The sequence below is a fragment of the Cyprinus carpio genome, chromosome A14, assembly GCF_018340385.1.
Source record: "Cyprinus carpio isolate SPL01 chromosome A14, ASM1834038v1, whole genome shotgun sequence".
Classification (NCBI taxonomy): Eukaryota; Metazoa; Chordata; class Actinopteri; order Cypriniformes; family Cyprinidae; genus Cyprinus; species Cyprinus carpio.
In genome coordinates this window covers 21085209-21110365 of record NC_056585.1, presented here as the reverse complement: position 1 = coordinate 21110365, position 25157 = coordinate 21085209, and the positions used below count along the sequence as shown (strand labels likewise).

At 37.9% G+C, this 25157-nt stretch overlaps 1 protein-coding gene across 1 annotated transcript; it reads left to right on the top strand.

Moving 5' to 3' along the window:
• The first annotated feature begins 12659 nt into the window (after window positions 1–12659).
• LOC109101829 (RING finger protein 145-like) lies at window positions 12660–24095 on the top strand. Its single transcript, XM_042770545.1, has 9 exons — window positions 12660–12775; window positions 16025–16116; window positions 18462–18697; window positions 18779–18954; window positions 19140–19280; window positions 19515–19697; window positions 19797–19944; window positions 21010–21366; window positions 22591–24095. The coding sequence occupies exons 1-9, from the start codon at window positions 12660–12662 to the stop codon at window positions 22915–22917; spliced, it is 1776 nt and encodes a 591-aa protein (XP_042626479.1). The 3' UTR covers window positions 22918–24095.
• The last annotated feature ends 1062 nt before the right edge of the window (window positions 24096–25157 follow it).

The window sequence follows — 25157 nt, the reverse complement described above, 5'->3', positions numbered from 1 at the left end:
ACTGCTTTATGCTCTGTCTGGTGCTGTGTTTTGTGTGAGTTTTTAAAAACAAGCAGCTCTAATGAAACAAAACAGGTTATGTAATAAATGTTTGACTACTGTCCATTAATCTTCAGTGGCACAATTGCTGTGCCGCATGGTTATATTTAGTCTGCCTAATTACAGCGCCTACATACAAACTTTTGTATTTTTCTGCTGGTATTCAGTTGAGGAAAAAATTCTCCTCCCCCCCCCCCCTTTTTTTTTTTTTGGTCCTTGTTTTCAGAGCCTCCTCTTGTGATTAGGGCTTGTCTTCAGACAACAACCTTTTTTTTTACTGACAGACTGTCATGAACCCTCTCTCTCTATCTCTGTTTGTGTCTCTCTATCTCGTATCTTGCAGTGCTGGTGTGTGATAGTGCCAGTGAATTGTGTGTGTTGGCGGTAGTCCAGCAGTGATGGCTGTGAAGGAGCGGGTGGAGGCGGTGCTGCATATGTGGGCCTGCGGGATCCCCAGTATCATGTTACTGGAGGTGCTGTACCGCGCTGGGATGTAGCTCATTCTTCCCAGAAGATCCAGAGAAGCAGCCTCAACAACAACCCCCTCTTCCAGTAAAGTACCTGCCCTCTACCCCACTTCATTACGTGGGTTGAGTGACAAATTTTTACATGACAATGGGATTTGGGTATTCCATGGTAATCTGAATAAGGTGTCATCATTTGGTATCATTAAAATGGCCATTATTGTATTTTAACCATTGTATTACCATCTTCACCAAGGTACTTTTTGTGAGGGAATGAATGGCTTTTTTCATCAGCAGATCAATTTACTTATTTTCTCTTATTAGTGGCTAATTCATGTGAATTTGTACAATCTTAATTAATATGTTTTTGTGCAATCTACTACACACCATTGGATTTTAGGTATAGAGGGTGAACCTTTATGACTACTTATAAAAATATGAAACCATTCAGATAACTTTGTACAAATTCATACTAAATCACAACCTTGAAAAAAAAAAAAAACGAAGATTTTCTTATGATATCTGGTTGGCTAAATCATTACAGTGCTGTTATAAAACATACATTTGTTCAATTCTTGCTTTCCCTGGAAGTTGAAACTCATTACTTGGCGTTGTTAAATGCTAGTGCTCTAACTATGTGGTTTGTTTAATATAGTTCAGGGCAGCCAAGAAGTCTCTGAAGATTCTTTGGCACATTGTTATAGGAGAAAAGCTTTGTTCTAGAGGTCAGCCAGTGGTCTGTTCATCAAATTACTCCAGATTGCCACTCATTTGAGTAATGGTGGCACAGGCAGAGAGGTGATTGAGTGGAGAATGGAAAAAAAAAAAAAAAAAACTGAAATGAAATGAGCTGGCAAAATACCTCATATGCAAAAGAAAAATCATTATGAAATAAATAAATGCAACCTATTCAAACCTATATCTAACTGTTTATTTATTTATTTGACCCTGTGGTCCTGCTGACAGGCGAATGATTCAGGCCACCAGGTCTCTCTCAGCCCCCCCTGTCCTGAGTTTTAAAAAGCCCCCATTTATCTGCTGCGCACATCCCAACAGACACTCTCACGAGTTATTCACAGGGATCATGCTGTGTTGATGTTTTTGTGAATGACTTTTATTTTCTCCCCTTTTCTCAGTGTTTCATGTTTGTTTTTTCTATCTATCTATATCTGTCTTGTTTATAAGAGACTTTGTTACAACCTTCACCCACATAACCCCATGTTTTAATGGTTTATAAACTTTAATTAAAGCCACAGACTCCAGGAAAAACTGGCTTTTTTGGAGCAGATGTTTGTGTAGTTACCCACCCAGGAACAACCCTACTGACCCTGACTTGTCTCGTATGTGTGTGTGTGGTCATGCACTTTGCCCATGTGGCTGTTTATTTACCCCTGGAGAGGAGGCTTTTGAGGTTACATGTGGATTGTGTTTTTAAAATAAGAATGGCTGCTTCTGGTAATGACTCTAGAACAGAGACCCACCACCCAGCAAATTGAAAAGTGGCAAAACAACAATCGTACACTGTAAACCTAGTTTACAGAATAAAAAAGAAATAGTTTTGAATGAATACACATTGAAATTTTTACCCAGTGACATGATGTTCATTCACATTGTTTGTTCTATAATAATTTATATTCATCAATGCAATTCAATACAGTACAGTAACTTGAAAACACCTCTTATGATGAGCTTGTTTTCTGTTTCTGTATTAACAGAAATAGATGTTTATGTGTTTATTTATTTTTCCTTATGTAACCATCCCCATGAGAAACGCTCAAGGGTGGCTAAATCACAAAATTTAATTTAAGGAGGGCCCTTGACTGAAACCACACAGAACACGGTAGGCTATGCTCTTTTAAAGTGTTTATATAAAATAAAGCAAACCACAAATCACTTTTGTATATGCATGGAAAGGAATCAATAAAGTCTTTTTGAGTGCAAAAAAAATCCCTGTTGTGTGTGTCATTTATCCATGTTAAAAGAAAATGAAGACGTATCTGTTTGAATGAATACAAGTCTGTCAGCCCGAAGCATGCACTGAACACAAACATTAAAGTCCCCAATGATGATAGAAGGCAAAAAATACAAATAGTCCGTAGAAAAAAGTATTCCAAATGATCAGCGCTCCAAGCTTCCTCTATACTTTGAATGATCTCAGCATGATTCTCAGTGCGTTTGATCAAGTTATTCATAGTCCAACATGAGTAATTCACAGTACAAAGAAAAGGAAGAAGCAACAGAAAAAAAGAGTTCTTCTACAAAACCAAACACACAACTACATTAGTATATAACAACAGCCCATAATTGTACAGCGTACCTTAAACTATATACAAAGTAAGTCTAAAGTTACAAAGTGCAAAAGTATGCTAACAGTGCAAAGTTCAAAACAAGCTAGAACACTTCCATGATTAAGCTGGAAGCATTTGTTTCTCAATCCCAACTCCATTTAAGCAGTAAGGTTATGTGTGAGAGAAAGGCCATGCTTTCCTTTAATCATACAGGTATATCTTACTCTACTGCCTATCTACGCTTTATCCCCAAATGGAGAACAGACTTTAGCCTACAGTAGAGGAATTACACAAAAACAAAAAAAACAAAAAACATAGTAACACATACTATGGTCAGTTACATACCTCCTCCCCTTGATGACAATTGGTTTTTCCAATCGTGACAAAATTTGAAGATTCTGTACATGTGGTAGAAGTATATGGAGACAGGATCAACCTTAATCAGAAACTCTCGTAAATTTTACCGGACCTAATTTCTTTTTATATTACTGATGGACCTTTTCCATTTTAGGGGACTATTTTAGCCAGGAAGCCTATAGCTGCTATATATAAGGGATTGGCACAAACCCCAACTATGTCTCCCAAATGGACATTTACATGATCAATGTCATTGGTACGTAGCACTGTTTGTTTGACCATTAGAGCTCAGTGCCCAATTTTCCTTTACCATGGCCGAATAAAGCAAGTATTGACGGTCCAAGGTAGGATAAGCAGGATTTCCGGATAGGGAGGCTTTTTGGAGGGATTCTCGCCATTGCTCCTTTCAGATGATCAGGCCAAGCGCTATCTCTTCTCTATGAGTGAAAAATCCTGTACTCATCTGGTTCATGCCATGCTGAGCGTATAGGAAATTGGAAAACCGATCAGCTAGCCAATATCCATTGCTTGTGTTGTTCTCATATATGAGAAGATAATCATGGTGTTTTTTTAAGTTCCCGTTGAATCGCTTTGTCAGCTTTTGTTTTAAGGATGATATGCCATAGTTAAAAGATTCTGATTATACCCCTCATTGTTTGCATAAAAAGTTTAGGTGGGGAACTTGAGTATATATCTTAGATGAAGAGAAGTTGGTGGTTCACTATCGCGTGAGACTGTTACTCTACCAGAATTCTTGCGATGATGGGATGCGTTTGTGGTTCTCATTTGGGCAAAAAACTCCTAACCCACATGGTACAAACATAATGTATCACCAGGAAGTGAGATTATTTAATTTGGGTGAAAATGTCCCATAATTTTCACACCTAGCCTATATCTCTGGTCCAATGACAGAAGTGCTCTGTAAGGAGTCAGGAGGCATTGGTGTAGACGTTTTTGTGTAATGACACAAAAAATGGCATCTCCCTGCAGTCTTATGGGCCAATGATCAGATGAGAAAAGGGTGTGCTTTACCCCAGACAGACGATTTGTAAACGCACGGCATTAGAGTGTTGAAATGACCATGTCAAGGTGGTTGTGGTTGGTGATGACATTTCAACTTTTCCCTTCTCGCCTCCTGATACTACCTCAATTTTTCTACAGGCCTCATACAATCTGCTAAGAAATTCCCTTTAGTCTGATACAGAATAGGATCTTTCAGCCCTGCCTCTGAACAAACATGAAGCAAAAGAAACAAACATTGCTATTCCCCTTCACAGTTTCTTGGTAAGGACGTGCTCCAAGGCCAATACTGCGATTGTGCGGTCGATTTGATACTGTATAAGGCTGGCGAAAATCAGAAGTTATTAATAAAGTTGCTTGCATGAGTTCGTGTCTAATGTCTTTTTAACATCTTGCTGGCATTGCTCAAAGGTCCTACTTCCGACTTGGGCTGTCTCTTGATCTCAGTGCATATCAATGGAGTCTGCGGCGTTCAGAAAAACATGTGATAACCAGTTTACATGGAAACCATTGTACTCCTCCCTTGACCTGTTTAGGTACAGGAAAAGATTTGACAGCAGAGATTTTGGCTGGATCAGTTTTCACTCTCTCAGGGGTCACAATATGTCCTAGAAGAAGAAATGCAAGTGAGCATCTGGATGAAGTAGCACTTTTTTAAGATTTAGGTGATATCTGCGTATAGAAGACTGACATTGGATTGTAACGCTTAAACTGCAGCCTGGTCATTGAAAATCGCATTTCAAATATGTGACGATTCAAATCGGTTGAGATGCCTAAACAAAGCGTCGATTTTCATTAGGCTTAAGGAGTTGTATATCGAATGTATGTCTGAGGGAAACTTACCTGTCTTCTAGAAAGTTTAGATGGTATCGTTTTTCTTTGCAATCTTGCTTCTGTATAATGCATATTAGAGTTTCATGCAGGCGCTGGGGGGGGGCGGGGGGTAAGCCGCAGCATAACTCAATGAAAAAGGGCTTTAATGTGCCAACTGCTGGCACGAGAGTGAATCCTCTATCGGCTTCTCGTTCAGCTCGTCCGCTGAAGTTTAATTCAGATATATTATTATGTATCCGTTTACAAAAACGAAGTGAAACCATTATGTTTTTGGCTTCAAAACATTTCGCAAAATTATACAATCTAATTTAAATTAAAACGTGCTCATTTTGCATGAATGGCAACATCTTGATTTGGATCATGATTAACATGCAAGGTACATTCTATTTATACATTTTTATTCAGTTTTAGAACGATGCGTTTATCCAAAGCGAACTTACCGATTGAGGACAACAGAAGCAATTATCAAAACCAACAAATAATACAGTATATATTAGTATATTAGAATATATTTCTTATCGTTATATTTCAATGTCACAAAGAAATGGTACAGCATTTTGCCCAACGCAAAATACAACGGACCCATTACTTAATAATTTGTCTTACAATCATTTATTTAAAAAAAAAATCGAAATAATCTTGAAATCGAAATCGAAGTATGAAGTCAAAACGTGACTCGAATCGAAATCGTGAGTTGAGTGAATCGCTTTCCATCCATATTGAAGGAAATGGCAATACCCTGCGTGAAGACCGGGACATGTTTCCATGTGATCGTTACTAGAATACCCAACGTCATCAATATAGAACATGCCAGCACGTTCCTTTTACTCCACTCAAAGACTAATAGAATACCCACGATGTGTCACTCGTATAGTTTTTGAATGGGGGAAAAAATGCAAGTCCTCAAATATCGGCCGCATCTAATCGAAAGAGGAAGCCCCGCCTTTCGGAACTGAACAGAGCCAAATCCATAATTCATTAAAAGTCATCAAGTCCCTGTCAAGATGGCAATTAGAAGTCCTTGTGCCTATAGAAACTAGGTCCTCATTCTGGAGACCTCTGCTTAGGACTGCACATACAACCTGATTGTCTAGCCTGAAAAATAAGCTTTTACCAATCTTATTGTGAGCAAAAGAAATAAAATTTATGAGGAAGGACAGTTGTCAAGATTTCATTAGTGATTTCAAATATAAAAATTTAATCATAAGCTTAGCAAACAGTTTTGGAGGAATTTGATGTTTCACTCCCCCATTAAAAGATATAGGCACTGCACTTGAATGCCCAAGAGGCATTTTAATAATGGCTGCCTAGGGTTGCTGTCCATCAACAGTTGTTCTATGAGTCTTGGGAATGTTGACCGTGGCGTTTTTCCAGCACAAACGAAGACAAAGAAATTAATATATCCCTGAGGATGTAACGGAACGGGGGCTTCTAAATAAATGTCCATTACCATTTACATCTGCCAGTAACACACCCCTGTTTAATTCAAGGGTAGGTGCTAAAAACAGTGTTGGCACCGTGTAAAGCCTCCAAAATGTGCTTAAATTTGTGACATTTGGTAAGCTATTCTAGAGGTATTCTTATCATTACGCCTCTCGATTTTACCAACACAAACCGATAACATTCCAATCTTATCTCAGTACAACAAACCACTGGTGATGCACATGTTGAGATGGGCTAATAAATGTCTCCAAACAACGCTCTTCGAACTTGGGACTCGATGGAACTGGTGTTTCTTCCTGTGAAACACCCTTGTACGCTCTTTTCCTTCTGGGGAAGTTCATGGTATCACTTATCTATGGTAGTGATACAATGATCGACAATAATTTGTTCGTGCCAAGCTGTGATTGCCCACTGTGGGGCCAATTTTAAAGTTAAACTCCTCCAAGTTCTTATTTAATGAAGGTGTTTGAATCAAATTCTTTTGTTGTGGTTCAACAGAATCTGCTGATGATCTTCTGACACGTAACAGTAGGCATAGCTAGATAAACGTAAGTGGAAGCGTGGCCCATTGTTGATGCCATAAAACGGACAAATCTTTGGGTTCCGGTAAAGTAGATAGCTGGAACTTGTGCTTTGTAAAATCTTTTCCAGTACCACTTTAATATTAACAAAATCAATTCCCAGGATAATTGGTACAGGTTAGGCTTGAGTATTCTGGCCTAACAAGCGGAGTTGCATTTAATCGTTTGCCCATGGACTTCACTTCCCCAACTCTGACGTTACCCCATGAACTTATGTCTCTGTACATTGGCTAATAGGGTTGTTCCAGACCTCCACTAGGCTGATACTCTCCATGGTCGACTTACATTGTTCCAAACAAGTTCGTTTGTCTCAGTGAAAAAGGTGCTGCCTGTATCTTATTTAAACAGTGGTTCCTCAAACCTGTCCTGGAGTACCCCCTATGCCCTGCAAAATTTTGTATGTCTCCCCTCCATGTTCTCACACCTGATTCAAACTCAATCAGCTAAACATTCGTCGAATACTTCAATACAATGAAGGGGATGTGGCAATATCGGGAGACCATACAAAATGTGCAGCGCTGGAGGGTAACTTCATGGAGAGGTTTTGACGAACCCCTGTATTATATCAACAAGCCATAACTGTTTTGCAAATATTAACGGGCTAGTTTCCCGTCCCAAAAATTTAAATTTGATGTTTATCGGCTTACCACCCCACAGGGATCCAAGGTGAAGGTTGACTTTGTTTCTTCAGTAGGACACAACACAAAGATTTTTTAACCACAAACCGTTGCAGTATGTCAGTCATATAATGGAAAAGTGGATGGCGAATCAATGGTTTTGAGGAGTCAACAAAAACAAACACAAACAAAACCAAATTCAACCATTTGGCTCGGGACAATACATTGGTGTGTAAACAGACACAAAATGATCAGTCTGTGCAAGAAAATGAACGATACTCTCCTTATGATAGTTTTTTTCATTTTAAAATATTTTTTTTTTTTTTTTTTCCTCTGATTCCACGCAATATCGTATCTGTTTGAACTGTCCTGAGCACGTTCTCAACAGCAGGCACATGCCACTAGTCTTCTTCTTTTGCTTTTCTTTAAGGCAGTTTTTGTAGACATTATCGGCAATGTCGACAATAAAGTGCAAGACTGTAATTCAGCTCCGTTGATGCAATTCAGAGAAGAAGACACCTTCCACAAGCAAACGCAGACCACTCCTGAAGCTGACTTTATGCAATCATAGCCTTCAATCAGCACGTTGCAGTATTCAACATGAAAAAGACCCGAGTCATGCTGCTTTCAGTTAGAATTAACAACTGATTTTCGTTATAATTCAGCTCTCCAGTTGTAGTTAGCAATATTATAAAATCATTTTATTAGTGAGAAGAAAAAAAAAAAATAAAAATAAAATAAATAAATATATATATTATATATATATTAATATATATATATATATATATATACTATATATAGATATATATATAGATATAGATATATATATATTCCATTAAAGTGATAGTTTGGTTTGGCAGAGATCAAGCATGATCTAGCTCAGGATTGTTTTGATTATCGTAACCCTATAAGGTTTTTTTAAGAGAGATTATGTTGTGAACAAAATAGTTACAAGCAAAAATAAAATGTCTCATCATTTACCTTTATTTTGTTCTTTTTTTATATGACTTAAAAGAGGATAACATCTTCAAAAGTGATTACCTTGTTTTACATTCTAAAAATATTTTGAACTGTAATTGTACAATAGTAATTAGTAACATCTTCAAAAGTGATTACCTTGTTTTAGTATAAATTAATTGTATAATAATTGGAATTACATAATATGATTTTCAAATGCTGAAATGATTAACTTGATTTGTTGGATATGTATAAGTCAATATTTTAACTAATTGCAAATGCTGAATAATCAATCAAAGTCACTGATTAATCTGTAAAATATATCGGATGATTAGTTGATTAATTGTTCGAATATCGTTTTAGATTAATCGATTAATGAAACAATAATTTGTTGCAGCCTTAAACATAGCATGTGTTGCAACTCTTTGATAGTGAATGATCTCAGCATGATGAGCAAAGCATTTCGATCAAGTTATTCATTAGTCCACAATGAGTAAGTCACAGTACAAAAGAAAGAAGGAGAGACACAGAAAACAAGAGTTCTTCTACAAAACAAACACACAACTAGCATTAGCAAATAACAACAAGCCCATCATTTTCAGCGGTTCTTAAACTATATAACAAAGTAAGTGCAAAGTTACATAGTTCAAATCTAGCAAGAACAATTGATTGGGCTGGAAGCATTTGTTTCTCAATCCAACCTCCATTAAGTAGTGAGGTTATGTGAGAGAAAGCCCTGCTTTGCCTTTGAAAAATCAGGTAATTTCTATAACTTTACTGCCCCTCCCTAACACTTTATCCCCCAACTGGACGACCACCCTAGAGCACTGTAGAGGAACGACACCTAAAAACCAAACAAAAACATAGTTACCATACTATGGTCCTTCTAATATTTCCATAAAACTTCTACTTTTGCATATTGATGTTACAGATTTTTTGTCCTTGCGCTTGGAATCAGTCCATATGGAACACAACATTCGAAAACAATACTGAAAAACAAAACAAAACAACAAACAAAAAGCAGCAGGAAAAAGCGATCCATAAGCGAGAATGTAATGTGGGTGTGACGTCTGCAATACTGGTAATATTCATTATATAGTTTTTTCAGGCATATTTAAAAACAAAAAAAAAAAAAAAAATCACTGTTTTAAAATTCAATATAGTTTAAACTGAATTTATGAACACAGAAAGAATGCATTTTTTTCCATCGCTGTAGTGCACTTTATTAGCTGTTTGCTTAGAATCAATGACTATGTTTTTACATTTCCAGCTACCACTCTACACTAACGTTACTGGTGTTGCTGTTTAAACATGAGATTCACCGATTCCTCTCCTTGCTTGAGCTTGTTTTGTGCACGTGTGCAACTTGATCGCAGTGTTGTTGGTGCTACTGTACCGCCTCATTACCCCCCTGTCTGAATGTCGGCAGTAGATCCAATACAGATAATCTCCCACAGGTTAAAAGTGCGGCTGCTGTCAAGAGAAACTTTGGTGGACTTCTTTAACTCAGGCTTGCATGGGTTTGTAGTAGTGTTAAGAAAAACCACCTGCCCTCTGAGACGCTCCTTTGGATTTTAGCACTATACTGAAGCGTAACAGACTAGGTCTTTCCAGGTTTTTTCAAACATTAAAATTTTTAAATAGACGCTGCTAGGTATGGCATCACTATTAAAGATTGCCTCCTAACGGAGCCCCCGCACATGACATGCAAGAAGAAACTAATCCGTGCGCACTATTTTAGCCTACTAATTTTTTCCAATTGCCCTTCACACCCATGTACGCGCTTTTTCCTCTTGTCCTGAGTTGCCATGTGCGTGCTCCGTACCTCCCTAACATTAGGATCTGACATCTCTGCAAGAACAACTCCACTTTGTTCAACACAGTTAATATCTATATATCCTGGGCTTTAGCCCTACCAATAATATTGGCGAAGCATACGCATGTGTCTCAAATTCAAAATCTTTTTAAAGATACATATAGGAGAAGAATAAATGACAGTGACGATTTGGGTTGGCTTGAAGGCACAGGACAGCCAGGTTAAATTGAGAAATGGAGAACATCCACTGTCAGCAAGATCACAGTACTTTGACATCTGTACTGCCCTATGGATAATATGAGGCTGTCTTTCACAACTTTTATTCCAGGCCACCAACCTCGGCAAAGTCCTCTGCACCTTTAACCTGGGCGAGAGCGTCCTCATGTTTGTCATTTCAGCGCTAACTTTATTTCCCAGGGGTATTGTATTGGCTCAGGCTTAGTGATCTCAGAGTGACTTCGACATTAAATCAATACTGAGATACACTTTGTGGTCTTCCATTCAGTAGAATATATTCCACTGTGTTTTATTTCTGCTGTGTTTATACAGTGGAGAATGGCCCAGGTTTTTTTATATTTGTTTTGAATGGCATGAAGTGAGAGGAGCGAGTGAAGAGTATTAGTGTTTGATCGTCCTATAAACTGTTCCGTAACAGGATGTATCAAGAGGGTTTTGGCAGTGGAGTAAAGAGAAAGTATTCTTTGCATGGCCAAAGCCTTGATCGCCCACCTCATCCTGTCTACTCACACTCTTTTTGAACACGACAAACATGTCAGTGGGTGACCAGTTAATGTCCAGAACCGAAGGCTGGAATCATGTACTAACAATAGCCTTGTTCATCATGACGTATAATACTGAATCGATTTCGACATTTTCAAGCACCATTGTTTTTCAGGAACATATTGTGGACTTTTTATAATATAGATAAACGTTCCATTCTATATCCTCCACTTTGTGTGTTTTCTTCAATGATGACCATAACAGGCGCAGAACCAGCATCCAGCTATACTGAACATTTTTCTGTATTGCCTGAAATAACTGGATGTTCTACTACTGCTACAAAAATGTACAGTACCTTAACGGCCACCGCAGTTAGTTGCCAGTCCTCGAATTTGATTGGCTAATCAAGCAGCTCGAAGAGTGCCAGTCCAACAGGGGTGTATAACTCTGCTTTCTTCTGTTTGTGCTTTCGCAGAAAAGACTGTCATTGTAATTCCAGTCAGTGTGTGTGTTAGTGCATTAATGTTGAGAGCTACTCTGTGACCATTATCTGCAGGTTATATCTTTTAGGCTAAGTAGGTGGTGACTTTTTGAGTGAAAAAAAATTCATATTATCTGTTTCCTTCAAACAACTACCAATCATTTAACCATGAAACAGGTAATCTGTGCGTATTAGTGAGTCATCTAACTCGTTCACTCAATTGATTTGTCGACAAAAAAACTGATTCATACACGAACAAAGTAGTGTTTGCTCGGACAGCGACAGGGATTTTTCTATTGGTCAAACCAAAAAATAGGACGAAGTAGTTGTCCACTTCTTCAGGTTTAGAAGATAGGGTTACTGTTCGTGAACAGTTTAAATAACACATTTGAAATGTTACTGGGCCTTAATGTACCAGCTTTAGTATAAGCTTATTACAGTAATGATATAGGCTACATATGTCTAGTAAATTTCACAACACCTCGATTTGCAAATATCTTACCTGATTTTTTTACACTATGATCTGACTCCATAGTGTAACACTCCAGACTGCGCATTATAAGACCGTTTAAAAGTTATTAAAATTCAAATTAACCCTGTTTATTTTAGAAAACTGGTTAACTGAGCTAAAAATAAAATTCAAAAGTCGAATGTGTACTATACTACTACTTTTTATAGGTGCATCGTGTATGCTGTTTTTTCGTAGGCTATTTAAAAAAAAAAATACAGGGTACTGAGGGTCTGTGGGATATCTGCACACGGAACAGTTATGCTAGTATTCTTTTATAAACATACCCAAAGACTTGATGCATGTTGTGACTATCATGAACCGGGGCTACTTTCCAAATTCAAGTTCAGTGTGCTTCTGGCTGTGGGACTTCCTTTGATAGTCGGAGTGAATGGAACTTCCGCTCTGCTGGTCTGATCGATTAGTGAGAGCAGATGTGGCCTCAGGTATGGCCTTTCTGTTTGCGTGACGAGCTACCACCTCACATCGCGCCTAACAGCAACCCCATTTCCCTTATATTCCCTCTCTGCTTTCATGCTACATTCTGAGTCTGGTTTTTGCTCACGCTGTCCCGACAGCCACCTGGTGCAGCTCTACCTTTGTTGCTCACCGCTCATGCTGCTGTTTTCGCTGGTCACGCAAATCTCAAGGTGAGAGTTTGAGACTTTAGAAAGGATATGCCAGAAAAGCTGCTCCCTACCATAACAACCCAGATTGCCCAGTAAAAAAAATCCCTTAAAAACGGAAAACACTGTGTTTATACCATTCCCACCCAAGAGAGAAGTCTGTCATGCATTTTTGATTTTAGACTGTTTTATTCAATATAGTGAATATATTTTTCCTTTAGTCCACTGTAAGATGGGACCTGAACACACTGTATGGATTTGTCAGATTTTTTATTGTAAATGTTTGTTGAAAGATAAACCCAAGTTATGGGTGATTAGGGCTCAATGGTCTACACTCTGAACAAGGCGACAAGGAAGCCAGGAACGAGGAGACAATGGAATTTCACGAAACAAGAGTCTTTAATAATCCAATTGGGAAGCATAGAGCACATGGAAGATGTTCAAGAACCGACAAACCAAAAGGACTAGGGCTTAATAAAAAACAAGATAATTGGGGAAACACAGGTGCATGGAATAACAAATTAACAGGGACACGGAACACATGTGGAGGGAAAACACAACATAATGAGTCCAGGGGCGTGACATTACTCCCTCCTCACAGAAGGTCCGTCCTCGCACTGTAGGAACAACATGGGGAGGGGAGTGGGTGGGAACTAGGGAGGAGGCTCAGGAGGAGGACGGCATATCTGGTAGTGGTGGCGGCAGACAAAGTCCAATGGAGGAGGATGAACGGAGGGAGGGGAGACAGGAGGGCTTGGAGCAGGAGTCCAGCTGGACCCAGGCCACAGGCATTAGCTCAACCCATGGTGGAGCCGACGGAGGGAGGATCCATGGAGGAGGAATGGTCGCCGACTCCATGGGACTGACCAATGGCGGCGGAGCAGGTGGAGGAGGAGCACGAGGTGGAGACGGAGAGCCAACGAGCCAGGGGGATGCGGAGGATCTGGGGGGCAAGTGGAGCCGAGGGCTCTGGTGACCAAGGCGGAGATTCGGAGATCTGAGTGTTGAGCTGGAGTGACTGAGGACCAAGGTGGAGCTGGCGGGAGGAAGGAGCCCAATGGAGCCGGCAGGACGGAGCAATGAGGCGCAGCCAGAGGAGAGGAGTCCCGAGAGCGATGGTGGGTTGACGCCCGACCAAGGCGGAGCCGGAGGGATGAGGGAACCCAGTGGAGCTGATGGATCAATGGTTGACGGTGGAGGTGAGGGAGCTAGGAGCTGAGGTGGTTGGCGCGTATGGGTCTCTGGGCCGAGGCGGAGTCTCGGGCCTCAGGGGCTAGAGCGGCGGAGGTGAGGGATACTCCGACTCCAGCGACGCTGGAGGATTACAGTCCCACGTGGCTCGCACCGCAATGATGGTGGGCTGAGGGCGAGCAGAGGGGCTGCCAGATGACAGCAGTGGAGGTGGCTGGAGCGGGTGGGAGGGCGGGCATTTTTCGAGGAGCAGGCACCTAAGGGCACTTTCTAGAAGCACGCACTGGAGGGCACTTTGAGGAGTAGGTGCACTGGAGGGCACTTCCGAGGAGTGGGCACTGGACCGGAAGCCCCCCTCAGGGCTGGATGAGGGAACCAAGGATAAAGGGAGGGGCCTGGACGGGACCAGCGGAGGACGACGGAGGAGAGAGGGGGCAGTTCGATCTCAAGTTCAGACACCCAGTCTATTAGATCCCCCTTTTGGCACCAACTCAGCTCAACTCATACTCAGCACAAGGGACCCTCAGCCGCGATATAGGGGGCGGAGTACCTCTCCACCACTCACACCGTCCCGCGGCTTTCCTCCCTCTTGGTGGGCTTTGTAGCCGGCTCGCGTACCTGGTCTGATGGCTTGGGCACCTCCATCCGGTGCAATCCTCCACTCAGTTGCTCAGGGCATTGTGCTGGCTCACAGATTGTGGCTGAATCGGTCTCTCTGTCCTCGGTGGGCTCGGGCTTAAGAATATTAGAAGTGTATATTATATTAACTGTTTTCTTTATTTGCCTTCATGTCATTATAAAACCTCTGTGTGCTGTTTTTTTCCCCATAGGAACACAACAAAAGTTTCATTATTATATTAGTATTAGTATATTATTTAAATGATTAAATTAGAATGATTAAAGTTTATTTTATGATTATTTGAGTTTTATATATATATATATATATTATATATATATATATATATATATATATATATATATATATATATAAATACATACACACACACATATATATATATGTGTGTGTGTGTATGTTTATTAATGATTAATAAATATAATTTTTAATTTATAAAGTTTTTTATGCTTTGAAGTTAAAAATGCTCCTCTGGCATGCTCATGGGTCCACAATTATAGTGTGGTGTCTTGGCGTTTGACAGCTGGCTGTTTAGTGTCAGATTAAGAGAGAGCTTTTTAGCACATTTCTCAGCATAATGTGTGTCTGTAGAAAAAAGCAGTGGCTGGTCAAAATTAAGATCACCCAAGTGTGGGCAAAGCCTTACTGCCAGCTCGTAACTTACCTGCCTCACTGTTATCCCTCTCTGACCTCCATACACTGAGCAGAGCCAAGCTCAGATAAGAATTTAAGCAACGCTTTGTAAATGTTTTTCAGGTATGTGTGTGTCCTATATGACACCCATTCGTCCTCTTAACGAGTTAATCTCCCAAACAACCATGTCAGCGTCATGTATCTCCCCCAGAAAAAATTATGATGTTATGTGCAAAGCCATTTCAATAATCAAATTTTTCACCAAAAGCTTTTGTAGAGCTTTATAAGTGAACATCTTTCATAGAACACTTTTATGCTGCTTTAATGATACTTTTGCATTTTTTTTAAAGCTTGAAAGCTTCAGTTTCATTCATTATAATTGTGTAAAAAAAAGAGCGACCAGCGCATTATTTAGAAATTCTACCTCTGTGTTCCACAAAAAAAAAAAAAAATTATGCAAGTTTGGGACCTTTTGTCCCTCACAAAAATTAGAATTAGATCAAAAAATAGCTGGAGCCCTTGCAGGAGCGCTGCAGAGCCCTAGGGGTTGCGGAACCCTTATTAAAAACCCCTTAGCTAAGGTTAAAGGATAATTTATACTTCTGAATGTCAGTGGTAGTTGTTTTTTTTTGCTCAGTGGGACTCAGCAAAGAGTTATATAAGGGATTGTTCTCTCAGGAATTCTAGTCTGATAAAAACAGATGGACTGATGGGTCCACTGCTCTGCGCTGTCTGACTCGGGCTATAAGTATAGATCCTCGGGGAGAATGTCACACTGTGAGAGGTTAGAATAAGGTCTCTGTTCTCTTTTTCAGGGACTATGTGCGAAGTGAACTGGAGTCAGGCTATGAGGGCCCGCTGTACCTGGAGCCTCTGTCCATCAACCGCTTCACTACTGCGCTCATCTGTAAGTCTTCAAAGGATCACGCTTTTAAAGTCAATGTGAAATGCTGTTCACAAACCATTTTTACTTCTTTGAGATAAAGGATTTCTGAGTGAAACAGGATGTTTAGTGAGAAAAGTTTTCCTTAGAACAATGTGCACAGATGAATTAGTGCTATTAAGGCTGGGCGATACATTACGAAAGTTATTTATTAGTTTTTCTTATTTAATTAGCATAACTTATTAATATTAGTAATACAGTAATATTAGTTAATTAGTTAACATTAATAAATATACTATATTAATCATTTTAATAAGTATAACAATATATAATAATTAGTCATTATCAAGCATAAGAAAAAAGTTGACTTAAAATTAACGTTCTGAATCACGTTTCTGTCACGTGCGAGTCCCATACTGACTCATTACAGCTCTTATTTTCAGTCTGAACATGTGCTCATGTAGTGTCATTCTGGGAAGAGTTGGGTAGTTTTGCATGTCTTGGCATGTGATGTCAAAGGTCAAGGCATTTCCCACTCTTGTTCCCGTCTCATAAGCCGCCTGCCCTCAAACACACTGTACAAAAGCCAGAAATGCAGCTTTCGTATTTTTCCCTCTCATCACTTTTGCTATAAGTACAATCATTTGCCAGCTTAATGTCAAAACCTCTCCTGCTCACTTGAGTATTTATTTATTTTTTCTCTCTTTCAAATATGTCTCTGCCCTTCCCCTTGTTTGTAATATGTCATACTTTCCCTTACTCTCTCACTTTTTCTTTCACTGCATTTTAAGTCTGTTCCTTCCTCTAACTTTCTTGCTTTCTCATCAACTACTGTATATCTATTCATTCTTCCCCCTTTCTGTGTTTTGCTTGACATTTATATGGTTTAGGGGTAAATGTCACTGTCCAGAACATGCCTAGATCATATTTATTTTGCATTAGGAAAGTAACACTTCACAAAAAGGTCCCATTAGTTACTTTTGGTTAATGCAATAACTAGCATTAACAAAGAAAAATATTTAAACAACATTTTTGTTTAGTTTGGCCTAAAAAAAAAAAAAAAACCTTAGTATTTTTGCTTGGGGGGGGGAACCTTTAGTATTTTTGCTTGTCATCCAGAGTTTGTGATGTGCAGATCATACTGGCTAAATAGCTTTATTGATTGATAGTTTTTTTCTTCTTTATTTATTTATTTATTTATTTGATTTATTATTGTTTATTTGTTTATTTATTTTTATTTAATTTTTATTGCATAAACAGAAAACGTCGATGTATATTATAGTGAAAGGTCTTTAGAAGAGTATATATTACGTCTTCATTTATCCGTCTTTAGTTATAGTGAAAATTGTGGAAAGAGAAAATTCTACATGCTAATTCAGCTTTTGTTTGTGTTGAAATTCAGTTGTAAAAAAAAAACAGAAAGTCATATATATATATATATATATATATATATATATATGTTGTGTGTGTGTGTGTGTGTGTGTGTGTGTGTGTGTGTGTGTGTGTGTGTATTAACCTACATTTTTGTCTTTGGGCAAATTTAATTTGTTTTTTTTTTGTCAAAACTAAAAGTTTTAATGTAAAAATTAAAATGTAATACATTTGTCTGCAACAACATTTGGTCCCAACTTTTTACATTGTACCCTACTTTCAAGTAAAACAAAAAAATATTAATTTGTAATGTACATATACAAGGATTGTACAAGTATAATCCTGTATAGATTATTATAATACTTGCTGTACTGAATTGACATTTTTCAGATTTTTTATTAGAAAGAAATGTGTACAGACAGAATGATTTTCTTACTGCATTACAGTAATGAGAATGAGATTTATTGTTATTGTTATTGTTATTATTATTATTATTATTATTATTATTATTATTATTACTACTATTATTATGAATTTTCTTTATGTATAATCTTATCTTTCTTTCTTTCTTTCTTTCTTTCTTTCTTTTCTTCATTTCTTTTTTCTTTCTTTTCTTTGTCCTTTCTTTCCTTCCTTTTGTGGTGAAATACAAACCCTAGCACCTGTTGGGTGAGATTCACCCTTTGGTGTACTTCTTGCTATTTCATAGTGTGCGCATTGAGTTCTTGAGTGCTGCTGGGTCCTTCAGTCTTTACTCTGAATTCTGTAGGGCCTAATTAACTCACAGATGCCCATTTGCACACAGGATGCATTCATTAATGTCAATGAGTACAGTAGGGAGCACTCGGCTTAGATTCAGGTCTTGTGCTTTGCTTTACAGTATCATATTGCAGTTTGGTATCAATAGTAATCTTATTTTTGCTAACATTTCTATGTAATTTTAATTCTATTATGAATAAGATGTTTTGTTTAATTTCTCTGTGTTTATGTGTGAATAGGCCAGCTGGTGGTGTGTACCTTGTGCTCCTGTGTGATGCAGACCAAGCGCATTTGGCTGTTCTCAGCGCACTTGCTCCCTCTGGTGGCCAGGCTGTGCCTGGTTCCTTTGGAGACCATCGTTTTCGTTAATCGCTTTGCCATGATTTTCACAGGCCTGGAAGTCATCTACTTTTTGGCCTCCAACCTGCTGGTGCCATTTAATCTGGCCAAGACAGCGTACCGGGAGCTAGCACAGGTAAGAACAGTAGAGGCTAAAGAGTGAGTTTTAAAACAGACTAGAGAGTATTAAAAAGCTCTTCTCTGTTATATCTGTTAGGTGGTGGAGGTTTATGGGTTGCTGGCTCTCGGTATGTCTCTGTGGAATCAGTTGATTCTGCCCGTGTTGTTCATGTGTTTTTGGCTGGTTCTGTTTGCTCTGCAAATCTACACATACCTCAGCACACGAGACCAGCCCACATCTAGAGAGAGGCTGCTCTTCCTTTTTCTCACAAGGTGAGCTGAAGTTCAGGTTGCTCTGCTTGTCATTCCTGAGCATTTTACTAAAGAGTGTAATAGAAAAATGGAGTGTCACTGGTCTTTTTTTTCTCAGTAAAATATTTGATGAACTGTTAGTAAATGTTTGATTGACTTTGGTCTCATGAAGGTGCACAGCAGCTTCATTTCTAAATGTTTTCCAGTATTGCAGAGTGCTGTTGTACTCCGTACTCTCTACTGGGCCTGGTGTTCACAGTGTCGTTCGTTGCTTTGGGAGTGCTCACTCTTTGCAAGTTCTACCTGCAGGGCTACAGAGCTTTCATGAATGACAACACCGTGCACAGGTATCATATACTCACCCTCATGTCACTCAAAGAGATTTTTTTCTTATGCAACACAAAAAAATTATTTGTTATATAAAAAAGTTAAATTAAGTAAAAGTTTATCTTTTATTGTCTGGCAGTTTACCTGTAAATTCAAGTTTTGAACCTGTCTTGAACAGTTTGGCATGAAGTCCATACTTGATTCATTATGGCACATTTTTATCACATAATTGACCACAGAAATCTCTCTCTCAGGGGGATGACAGAGGGAATCACTCTTCTGATCCTCGCTGTTCAGACTGGACTGATTGAGCTACAGGTCATCCACAGAGCCTTCCTCCTCAGCATCATCCTCTTCATTGTAGTGGCCTCCATCTTGCAGTCTATGCTGGAAATTGCTGATCCCATAGTGCTGGCGCTGGGAGCCTCCAGAGACAAGTACATAAGCGTGACTGTTAAAGACGTATATTTATGTATTATACAAGTGAACAATGTAATTTAGTGTTCTGATTATTTCTGAATCGTTATTGCTAACAGGAGTTTATGGAAGCACTTTCGTGCAGTTAGCCTGTGCTTGTTCCTGCTGGTGTTCCCTGCCTACATGTCATACATGATATGTCAGTTCTTCCACATGGATTTCTGGCTGCTGATCATCATCTCCTCCAGCATTCTGACCTCACTACAGGTAGAAATCCCACAAAAACACACAGCATCAGCTCTGAACTAGACAAAACTGTAAACAAATTTACAAAATATCTTAATGGAACATGATCTTTACTTAATATCCTAATGATTTTTGGCATGAAAGGAAAATCGATAATTTTGACCCATACAATGTTTTTTTGGCTATTGCTAAAAATATACCCCAGCGACTTAAGACTGGTTTTGTGGTCCAGGGTCATTAAAAAAGAACCTTCCTGTTTCTTTGATGATGTTTTTGTTTCTCACTAACCATCTTGTTGACCATCTGGTTCTGTGTTGAAACTTGTTCTGTGAGCCCCTACTGTAATTGCTAAAAAATATCCTGTATTTCACGGAAATTAAATATGGATTATTCTTGAAGAAAGGAGAAATGAAACTCTGCTTAAAGGGAATCTTTGCATCCTGTTTGTGGGGAAATAAATATATATAATAATTTGGTAACACTTTACAGTAAGGATCCACGGGGTTTATTAATCTTCACCATACCTCACTTTTATCTTTAGTTAAGTTATCTAAAATATAACCATTCACTGTTAGTTCATGTCAGCTCAGTTCCATTAAATAATATTAACAGATACAACTTTTGATTTAAATAATTTACTAGTAAATGTTGAAAATAAAATTATTAAATGCTTTAGATGTATTTTTATTGTTAGTTTATGTTACCTAAAGTAGTTAAACTAATGTTAACAAATTTAAAGTTAATGTAAAGTGTTACCAATAATTTATAATAAATATAATAATAATAATATTTAAATATTTAATTTAGTAATAGTAATATTTAATTATAATATAGTCATATTTAATATTAAGATTTTAATTAATTGTAAGATAGTCAGAATTCCAACTTGTTATTAATAAAAATTATTAATAAATAATTTTTTGAGTACTGTAAATGTGAAATAAGTGTTGGTACTAATTCTTACATTGTATTTAATCAGTATTTCATCTGCCATCCGCCACCCTGTTCTCTAGTCACTGGCTCTAAAAAAACTATTACAGTTCAATTCAGCTGTTGTCCCACTGGTTTAAAATCTTTCGCTCCCAGGTGCTGGGCACACTTCTGATCTACGTGCTCTTCATGGTGGAGGAGCTCCGCAAGGCTCCGGTGGAGAACATGGATGATGTCATCTACTGGGTAAATGGCACCTACAGGCTGCTGGAGTTCCTGGTTGCGCTATGCGTGGTTGCGTATGGCGTGTCAGAGACTGTGTTCGGGGAGTGGACCGTGATGGGCTCTACCATCGTACTCATCCATTCTTACTATAACGTGTGGCTGAGGGCCCAGCTGGGCTGGCAGAGTTTCCTGCTCCGCAGAGATGCTGTCAACAAGATCAAGAACCTGCCTACAGCTTCTCACCAACAACTCCAGCAGCACAATGACATCTGTTCCATATGCTACCAGGTGTGTGTGAGTGTGCATGTGAGGATTTGTGTGTTGTGATGGATGTCCAGGTTCATTCTGTAGCACGTGTCTCCTTGTGTATTTCTGTGGTAGATTGATGGTGGGTTCAGTTAGGGTGCATCACTATTGTTCATATCTTCTAAGTATTAAATGTATGCGCATAATTTGTGCCACACCATTTGTATTATATACATGGACATATCTAATATTGCGTGGCTTGCTGAGGAAAGAATTGTACAAGGGATTGGATTTAAGATTTTTTTTTTTTTTTTTTTCAGACAATATTGTAGACTTACTTTGACTTTGGTCAGTAAGCAACCAACTAACAACCACATTCATAACACCTTAGAGCATTAACATATGAACCCCCTGGCAACCATTTAGAACTGCTTATCATTAGGGGAACAGGTACTATATCAGTTATCAGCCGATATTTGATTTTTATAATTTATTGGTATGAGTTAATATTGGATAAATATAGACTGATATTGAAAATTGATTTGTGAATGGATTTATTTACCTTATCTAATACATTTTTATTATTATTAATACTACTACTGCTTCAACTACTGTTAAAATAATTTGACATCATTATATTATTATTATTCTAGCAATGGCAAATTATTATAGTATTAATATAATTAATAATAATAATAATAATAATATACGAAGAAGAATTAGTATTATTATTTTTACTATTATTCTAGCAATGGCAAATTATTATAGTATTAATATAATTAATAATAATAATAATAATAATATACGAAGAAGAATTAGTATTATTATTTTTACTATTATTATTACTCAACCTATATTAAACATCAATAATAATAATAATAATTAATATTAAGAATAATATTTTTAATATAATAATTTTACAATTATAAATTAATATTAAGAATAATATTTTTATTCTTTGTATGTTATTATTATCATTATTAATTATACTAATAATATAATAATTTGCCATTGTTAAAATGATTATGATAATGATAACAATAATTTATTATTATTAATAATAATAATAAAATATCTTAAAATTAGTATACATTTTTCATATTGAACATAGTGATGCCTAAATTCACTTTAGTTAACAGCTATAACATAAAAATAATTATCATCATAATTTATCACACACATAACTAACTAACAGCTATAACATAAAAATAATTATCATTGTAATGTATTTTATACATAACTAACCTCTTCTATTCTTGAATCTAGGACATGACGTCAGCAGTGATCACCCCCTGCAGTCACCTCTTCCATGCCGGCTGCTTGAAGAAGTGGTTGTATGTGCAGGAGACCTGCCCTCTTTGCCACAACCAGCTAAAAGGCTCATCACAACCTGGCTCTTCAACACAGGACGCCCCGCCACAAGAGCCCCCAATACAGCCAGCAGGTGATCTGGACCCTTCAACGAATCCAGAGTCAGATTCAACCCTCCAGGTTCCCCAGCAAGACGGCACCACTCTCGCTTCAGCGTCAGACCTTAGGGCTGGGCTGAAAGACGACAGTGACACTACTGCCTGCTTCTCCTCCCAGTCCTAAAACCTGCCTTGAGCCAGTCTCAACTCCACACACTGCTGGCCAAAAGACAGTTTTTACAGCAGAGGGTCTGATTGGATACTCTCGGCCCTCTCTGTGACCGATACGTACAGTACATACGGAATGCTCCTTAGACACCTATACAATCAAAATCCTTCTATGGTCCCCATCTCCTCCAGAACATCACAGAATCCAGAGGTCAGAAAGCTTATCTGAGGTGAAAAGAATCATTTCACCCTTTACACATCTGGATCTACTGAAACACCAGCTCTTCCCCACCCTTTATTACGAAACTACAATCTCCAGCGAATACCAATCTGAATGTGATCATGTGACCCTTCAGTATAGTGCTGTGATGCTCTGTAGGCACTTAGCACATATCCACTAGCACGCTCTCAGTATCCAATAGCATTAGCCCGTCTTTTCTGTTCTCTGTTTGTTTTCTTGAGAGAAAATATATTTACATATATGCCACTGCATTTGCACTGATGTAACATAAAGCAATGCTCCAAAGTCTTGTCCGATGCTAAATACTGGTGTGTATGCATTGAATCAAGTTATATATGAAAAATATACCCATGTACAAATATATATGTAAAGGAGTTTTGATATGCAAAAGTACATTGTAAAGCAGTATTGAGTGTCATGAAGTGGCCTCAGGCTTAAATGAACGCTACGCCTCTAGTGCGACTTCTATTGGCAGTAGTGGGACATGCCTTTGGCTGTGGATAAACACTATGACCAATTAGGAGAGTCAATTTCATTCTCATCAGTATTTGGCATTTAGCGCATTTGTGAACATGAATACATTCTACAATGTATGAGCACACTTTGCGAATGCCGTTCTTTCTGTTTAAGTTAATATATTTAAGTTTGTTAAATGAATGGTGTTTGGCTTGTGGAATTTTTAATCTGCAAAAATGTTACTTTTATCTAAACCACAAGATTATTTTTTTTTAATTAATATATTTTCCTTTTTAAAGCAAATCTGAATGAAAATGGAGAGTATAATACTAACAGCATTCTGAATTTATCCTCCTTTTCTTTTAATACAGCATAAACGTGGAATGATGTTCTGTGAAGGCTAACTTTGTTGGAATTGCAGCTGAATTCAGTAAAATATGCCTGAAGTCTGAACGTGAACCTGAATGTCAGAATAAATCCAATCCTAAAGTATAAAACATTTGTCTTGGCTTTCTTCCACAATGCCTTTCTGAATCGTAAAAAGACCTACAGGGCTCTTAAACCCAGCTATGATGATTATAAAAAAAAAAAATAGTCATTTAATAATTACTATTTAATTATTATTATTAATAATATAAAAAATAACTAAATTCATTATTATCTATTTATTAATAATTATTAAATATAATTGTTTAATATAATCATTGGCAAATGTCAAAATGAATATCCATTATTCATATTGTATATTATAATGGTGTGATGCCTTAATTCAATTGTAGCATTTTAAATGCCTCTTTTTAGTTTTTAGTGTTTCATATTTAACTTTTAATATTGACTGTTTAACAGTTATTGGAGATCACATTAAAACCTTAAAACCTCTTTAGTTCTCTAACCCCTTAAACTTTTGTCCTTCTTTTTTTAAGTGCCTTTCTGAAGCATAATAAGACCTACAGGGCTCTTAAAGCCACCTGTGATGAATCAAACAGACCTACACCTGAGTGCTGAGGTAATGTCAGACTGCTGAAACCATCAACACATCTGATGAAGAGACACAGACAGGATATGCACACATTTCCTGACCACTCACCATCTTTCAGAGGTCTGAAGATCATTTCTTTTCCTTCCCTCCCTTATAAAGTTACTGTACGCCCCTAAACTGTGCAGTAATCATAGTCATAACTATTATTTTAACGTAACTCTTACTGTATGGATTCGAAAATGCAATAAAAGGTTTGAAGTAATGACATACGCATCTTCCCGCGATATTTGAGCGCAGTGCTAGGTGTCTCAGTGTAGGCAGATGTGAGCATTTATTCACTTTTCCTGTATCAGTACTTTAACTTGCTTAAACATGAGGAGCAGGAAGAGAGAATGGAGGAAACATTAGCAAATCAAAGGGTACTACCCTTCAACCTCTCTCCATCCTTCTGATCAAAGTTAACCTTGAACTCCGACCTTTGTGTAAAAAAGAGAGAGAGAAAAATACATGTGAAACCGAAGAACAAAGCACTCTGTCATTTTGGAAAGACCAGATAATCCCTAGGTACTTTTTCCTCACG

Coding starts and splice junctions, on each gene's coding strand:
- LOC109101829 (XM_042770545.1), top strand. CDS start 12,660: ATGCTACATTCTGAGTCTGGTTTTTGCTCACGCTGTCCCGACAGCCAC. Junction 18,955..19,139: donor CTCTTCCTTTTTCTCACAAG/GTGAGCTGAAGT, acceptor AATGTTTTCCAG/TATTGCAGAGTGCTGTTGTA. Junction 21,367..22,590: donor TCTGTTCCATATGCTACCAG/GTGTGTGTGAGT, acceptor TCTTGAATCTAG/GACATGACGTCAGCAGTGAT.